Source organism: Camelina sativa, chromosome 4, assembly GCF_000633955.1.
Source record: "Camelina sativa cultivar DH55 chromosome 4, Cs, whole genome shotgun sequence".
NCBI classification, from domain to species: domain Eukaryota; kingdom Viridiplantae; phylum Streptophyta; class Magnoliopsida; order Brassicales; family Brassicaceae; genus Camelina; species Camelina sativa.
In genome coordinates, this window is record NC_025688.1 from 807673 (window position 1) to 814667 (window position 6995).

General features: G+C 35.9%; 1 protein-coding gene across 1 annotated transcript in view; it reads left to right on the forward strand.

Annotated features, from left to right (window-relative positions):
* LOC109132411 (adenine DNA glycosylase-like) overlaps window positions 1-4629 on the forward strand; it is a 17413-nt gene extending 12784 nt beyond the window's left edge. The window contains exons 2-8 of the mRNA XM_019244017.1: window positions 1639-1666; window positions 1733-1769; window positions 1852-2060; window positions 3651-3683; window positions 3764-3861; window positions 3949-4478; window positions 4589-4629. Coding sequence (XP_019099562.1) covers window positions 1639-1666; window positions 1733-1769; window positions 1852-2060; window positions 3651-3683; window positions 3764-3861; window positions 3949-4478; window positions 4589-4629 — 976 coding nt within the window. The remainder of the gene's footprint in view (window positions 1-1638; window positions 1667-1732; window positions 1770-1851; window positions 2061-3650; window positions 3684-3763; window positions 3862-3948; window positions 4479-4588) is intronic.

Sequence of the window (6995 nt, forward strand, 5' to 3'; positions counted from 1 at the left end):
TGGAGCTTAAGGAGCATGGAAGCAATGCTGAGGAGAAGTGAAGCAATCATGAGGAGAAAGCAAGAGAGCTAAGGCTGAAGAACCAAGGTCCGGAGTCCAACTCGACTGCCCACTCGACCAGACACTCGACCGTGTGCTGAGAGGGACTCGACCGAGTGGGAGGAGCACAAGAGGAGCCAACTCGACCGGTCACTCGACCGAGCATCAGGTCGAGTTGGTCGAGCCGCCTGGCTATTTTGTCTTCTAGCATTTTTAGGGCTTCCACTACATTTTTCTATATAAGAGCATGTATCTGCAGCCACCAAAAGAGTCCATCTTTTTAGAGAGTCAAAAACCTAGTTTTTATCTTTTTTAGAATTATTCCTTTTGCACTTTTATTTTCTTAGATCTTGTACTTCTTTTAAAGGGAGAAAAAGACTAAATTCTTCAATATTGTTGGTTTCATAACTTTCTTAATATTGAGAATTTGAGTTTGGTTCTTTCTTCAATATTGTAGATCTTTGATTTATCTTTCTAATGATGCAAGTTTCAGTATTTTCTGGGTTTATGATTTTGATGTTCATCATGTATGGTTGTGAGTAGTTGCTTAGGATCTTGAGGATGGGTTAGGCTGGGTTGTGTTTGAGGTTTGTTTGATTTGGTCAAGCTTGATTGTTGTAGATCTCTTCTAGGCTAGATGTTCTTAATGCTGATCCTATATCTGAGAGGGTAGGATCTGATTTCAAGCCTCTTAGCATCACACCAATGTCTAAGGAGCATAGATAAGGCTAGATCTAGAGACTATCATTAGGCTTGCTAAGAGATTAGAAGTCTTGTTTGATTTTTGACATATTGCTTAATGCCTGCTTGTGTAGATTCTTTACTTTGTGAGAACAAGTCTAGAGATGCATGAGTTTGATTGTTTCTTGCCATGAGAGTGGATTAAACATGTCTTAGAAATATATGTCTAGAGATTAGCTCAAGTTGTTTGAGATTTGTTGACCAAGTTAGATGACCTCAATCATAGTCCAGCCCATGAATCCCTCCTCAAGACCTTCCTTGTTTATTGATTTCTTAGCTTAAATCCTGTTGTTTGATCGTTGTTTGATTCGTTTTGGTATTGCTCTGTTTTTCTTGTGTTGCTCTGTTTTGCGTATTTGTCCAGCTCGACCCTGCACTCGATCAGCACTCGATCGAGTGCTTGCTCGAGTTCCAACCCAGAACTTGTGTTTATGATTTGTGTTTGTCCTGTTTCACCCTAGTTGCATTTCTGTTGCATTCATTTAGTATCCTGTTCATTACTTACCTTGCATTAGTTCAATACTTGCATTTCCATAGTTTCTATTTCTGTTTGTCATAATCACTCTGTTCCATTTGCATTTAGCTCCTAGTTCTTGTAGTTTTACTTTCTGCACTTTCCATTTCATCATAGCATTGTTAGTGACAAACAACCTTTAGATCTGGCTTGACTTAGACTAATATGCACATCTTGATTGTTCACAAACACTCAGATTGGATTGACACCTCTTATACTACAATTGCATAAGGGGAATTGAAACACCCTGACATCCATTCATTCATAAGTCATCATTCCATACATCATTCACCACCACACCACAAAAATAGTCAGTTTCAATTTATTTCAAATTTTTAACGTAGGACATCCGTTGTTGGGTCGTCTTTGGCAGTATGATCGTGACATCTCTCATAGTGGCAAAACAAACATTTATAGTTTTGTTTTTGATAATCGCAGGATTATGTTGCTTCCAAGTCCGGACGTGTCAACACTGGCACTTCTTTCCGAGAAGACCGATCCAAAGCAGGAAGTTGTCACCCCATGAATTGATAATGTGTTGTTTTGTTCTTCTGCAGTGTTTGAGGAAGAATTTAAACATGTTGGCTTTGCGGTGGTGTTACTAGCAGCTAATTCCGTCTCAAAGGCTTCAGTGACTTCGCCAACGGCAGTTCCATGGGTAAAGAGTTTATTGGCTGAGTTTACTGATATATTTTCATCTGATTTACCAAATGGGTTACCTTCCCTTCGTGATATTCAACATCAGATTGATTTTGTTCCGGGAACCGTCCTTTCTAATCGCCCACACTAGCGAATGAGTCCCAAGGTACATGAAGAATTTAGGCTCCAATTGGTGAAGGCTTCTAACACTTTAAAAGCATTTAAAAGTTGTAAAAACATTTTATTTGCTAATCAGGCATTTATGACTTTATTATTTTTTTAAGTTTTAATAGCTACTTTAGTTTTTTCCTTCTTTTTTAAAAGCACCAACGCTATAAAATCAGCTAATTTTAAAAGCATTCTTTTTTTCTCCCTATTATATTTAAAAGCTCTCCAAAAAAATATATATATATATTACATATTTTATTTTTACAAATTAATTATTCTTATTTTCTTCTCTTTCTTTTAAGATCCATATCAATATTTTTATTTTTATTTTTCCATCATCATCATTAATAATGATGTAAAAGAGTTTATAAAATTCATCATTAATAAGAGAATAACATTCAACACAATACATTGGCTAGTGTTTAATGGATTTTTGACTGGTCATATTACTACTCAATATAAAAAACATTCAAAACAATTAAAAATCAATCACCAAAAACAAAAGAAAATAAAATTTTCAATCAAAATCACATATTTTATTGACATACATTTAAAAAAATTTAATTTAACATTAATAAAATTTATTTCTGTTATTAAATTGTTATGAATTATATTCTGCTATAATTTCTGTTTATTATTAATAAAAAATTAAAAATAACAGCTACAACTTTAGAAGTTGTTGATAAACAATCAGATTTTAACAGTAAAAGTTTTTACAGTCAAAGCATTTACAGCCAAATTCTCTACGATTAAAATTTTAAAGTCAAAATCTCTATAGCCACAAGTAACAGCCGTTACCAATTGTTGATAAACAATCAGATTTTAACAGTAAAAGTTTTTACAGTCAAAGCATTTACAGCCAAATTCTCTACAGCTAAAATTTTAAAGTCAAAATCTCTATAGCCACAAGTAACAGCCATTACCAATCTCTATAGTTATCAAGCAATCACAAGTCAAGCCAATTCAAATAGATTGTTTTTCTAACAATCCTAGAATGGTCAAAATGCAAAATGGAAATGAGTCACAGAACTAGAAACGAGAATGCAAGACAAGTAGCGAAAATGAATAAAAATAGAAACGAGTCTAAACAAGAATCAAATTGCAAGATCAGAAACGGTTCCAAGAATGTAATAAAAATCAGAAAAAAAGAAGTCCTAAGGATAGGATAATTGATGTCGGTGGAGTATCTTAGTCTATAGCGTGTTTCACATGCCACAAGTAAACCGTCCCTAAACAATGAACATCACTTCTAAGCTAATCCAATCTCTTGTTCATCATGCTTTGTGTTTCTGGGTTTAAACATCACTCATGTTAGTTTTATCATTTTCTGGGTTTGTGTTCTTGTTCATCATGTTTTGTGTTTCTGAGTAGTGGATTAGGATTTTAGAGATGGATTATGTTAGTTTAGGGTTATGGCTGTTTAGATTGATCAAGATTGATTGTTTAAATATCTCTTCCAAATTTGCTGTTCTCTATGATGTTCTTGTTCTGAGAAATTAAGATAAGATTTTAAGCTTCCTTGCATCATACCAATGTTTAGGTTGTCTAGGGAGCAATTGCCTCTATTGCTTTCAATAGCTTAGTCAGTTTTATTTTTTTCAGTCATATATGTAAGACATTAAGTAACTATCCTTACATCTTTTGGCACTTATTCTGTTCCAGGCGGTACCTGTTGTTGATGGAAACTTGATAAGAGTGCTTGCTAGACTAAAGGCCATCTCAGCTAATCCAAAAGACCGGCTTACAGCCAGGAATTTTTGGTGAAAAAACTTTTGCATTTTTCTTGGATGTCTTACTATTGAGACAATAATAAAATAGAGGATAAATAAATAATTTCTCTTTGTCAGGAAACTAGCTGCCCAGCTAGTGGATCCTTCACGTCCTGGAGATTTCAACCAATCTCTGATGGAGCTTGGTGCTACTCTATGTACTGTTTCAAAGCCAAGTTGCTCTTCTTGTCCTGTTTCCAGCCAATGCCGTGCATATTCACTTTCCCTGGAGAATAGAATCATTTCCATGACAAATTATCCTACAAAAGTGGTCAAGGCCAAGCCAAGGTGCGACTTTTGTTCCGTATGTGTTTTGGAAATACTGAACCTGGAGAGAAACCAATCAGGAGGTAGATTTGTTCTTGTAAAGAGACCTGAAGAGGGTCTGCTTGCTGGTCTTTGGGAGTTCCCATCTGTTATATTGGATAAGGAAGCTGGTTTGGCAACAAGGAGGGACGCGATCAACCTCTACCTTAAGGACGCATTTCAAGTAGAACCCAAGAAAACATGCACTACAGTTTCGGGAAAAGAACTTGGAGAATTCGTCCACATTTTTACACACATACGTCGAAAAGTGTATGTGGAGCTATTAGTTGTACAACTGACAGGTTTGACCGCTATCTATTTCTTTCTTTCTCGGTCTCCCTTTTACATGGACATGGACATAACTATAGTCAGAAATATTAACTAGAAATTACTCTCTTCTCTGTGTCATAAGGTGGAACAGATAATGCATCTGTTGGAGATTACTATGCCTAGCCTAAGAGATTAGTTGTCTAGGGTGGTTTTTGACATATAATGATCTGAATCTGTATTGCCTGTTTAGTTTGGTTTCACAAATGAGAGTTGGGTTAGGATGTTACTAAACTTGATTGCTATTGTCATGAGAATGGATTAGTAAGTTTATGAGATCATTGTCTAGAGATAGCTCATTGTTTGAGGTTTGTTGATCAGTTTAAGAAGCCATAACTTTAGATTAGCCCATGAATCCATCTCTGAGAGCCTACCTTGTTTATTGATTATCTGTTAATTTCATCTTGCTTATTTACTTTCTGATCTGCTAAAGTTTTTTGATTTGTTTCTGTTCTTTATTCTGAGTACTCGACCCACAGTCCGTACTGTCTGGTCGAGCACATAGTCGAGCACATCTAGCTTGGTTTTGTTTATGCTCTGTTTCATTCTTGTTTAGTTTAATTTGCATTTGCTCTATCATTGCACTGTTCTTGCCTTGTTTTATTTCATTTACCATTAGCATTAGTACTGTTTAAGTTATTAGTTTATTACATTTATCATTCTGTCATTAGGTTGTTAGTTAAACCATCATTCATACTTGGCTTAACTTGAATATATGTCTGCATCTTGAGTTCTTGCATAATCACCCTTTATGGATTGACATCCTTTATGCTACAACATCATAAGGGTTGCATTCCATCCTGATCACATATTTACACTCACAATAATGCATGTTTCATCTAGGTTCTCAACTACAAAACAAAAATCAATTAACAACTTATACGTCATATAATAAAATTTTACATTCTCCATACTCCATTGCTAAACTTTCGCAGGCAATAACGCATGTCAACAAGCAAGTGGTTTCAATTTCCACTTTCCTTATTATGTAAGGTTAATATTCGTTTTTGTTTAGACTTGCTAAGAGATCTAGAGCTTACCATTAGACTTGCTAAGAGATTAGAGGTCTTGTTTGGTATTTGACATATTGCTTAATGCCTGCTTATGTAGATTCTTTACTTTGTGAGAACAAGTCTAGAGATGCATGAGTTTGATTGTTTCTTGCCATGAGAATGGATTAAATTTGTCTTAGAAATATATGTCTAGAGATTAACTCAAGTTGTTTGAGATTTGTTGACCAAGTTAGATGACCTCAATCATTAGTCCAGCCCATGAATCCCTCCTCAAGACCTTCCTTGTTTATTGATTTCTAAGCTTAAATCCTGTTGTTTGATTGTTGTTTGATTCGTTTTGGTATTGCTCTGTTTTTCTTCTGTTGCTCTATTTTGCGTATTTGTCCAGCTCGACCCTGCACTCGATCTACACTCGATCGAGTGCTTGCTCGAGTTCATCCCCAGAATTCTTGTTTATGCTTTGTAGTTGTCCTGTCTCACTTCCTGTTTCATTTTAGTTGCATTTCTGTTGCATTCACTTAGTGTCCTGTTCATTACTTGTCTTGCATTAGTTCATTACTTGCATTACTATAGTTTGATCTCTGTTCTAGTTTCATTATTGCCATAATCATTCTGTTCCATTACATTTAGTATCTTGTCCATTCAGCTTTTACATTCTGCAATAGGTTGTTAGTGACAAACATCCTTTATATCTGGCTTGACTTAGACTTATATGCACATCTTGATTGTTCACAAACACTCAGATTGGATTGACACCTCTTATATTACAACAACATAAGGGGAATTGAAACACCCTGCCATCCATTCATTCATAAGTTACCATTCCATACATCATTCATCATTCGCCAACCAAACATATGTGTTTCCAAACTACATGAACACTCTATTTTTGTAGAAATTATTTTTCATTTTTTTTTCAATTTTTTTGGTTTTTCTATGCAAATAAATGAATGCACACTCAAACAAGATATGATACAAAAATATGAAATAAGAATCACAAAACACAACATCATCTCAAACCCTCCCCCAAACTTAAATTACACAGTCTCCTGTGTAAGAGAAATTCGCAGAAGGATTTGAGAATCACAGCAAAAACAATGCATGAATGAAATGGTATTTAAAAAGAGAAGGTAGGAGTACCTTAGTAGTAGAAGAAGGAGTCCGTGCTCGCCCAAGGTGGAGCGTGATACTGACTTTGTCCTTCGCCTTGTTCGGGATCCGTGGGAGTGACCTCAGCTGGTTGGTCGACTTGCTACTCAACCGCTTGCGTGTTCTGGTACATGTTCGGCTGCTCGTCACACTGCATGTCATCGACTCTGGACTCACCATGGTCCGATACCAATACAACAACCTCTGTAGGCTGATAATCACCTTGTTGTTCGATTTGTTGCTCAACCCCGTGCATACCCTGATGTTCACCCTGAGCTTCAACTTGCTGCTCAACCTCAACCTCAACCTCATGCTCATCTCGAGCTGCAG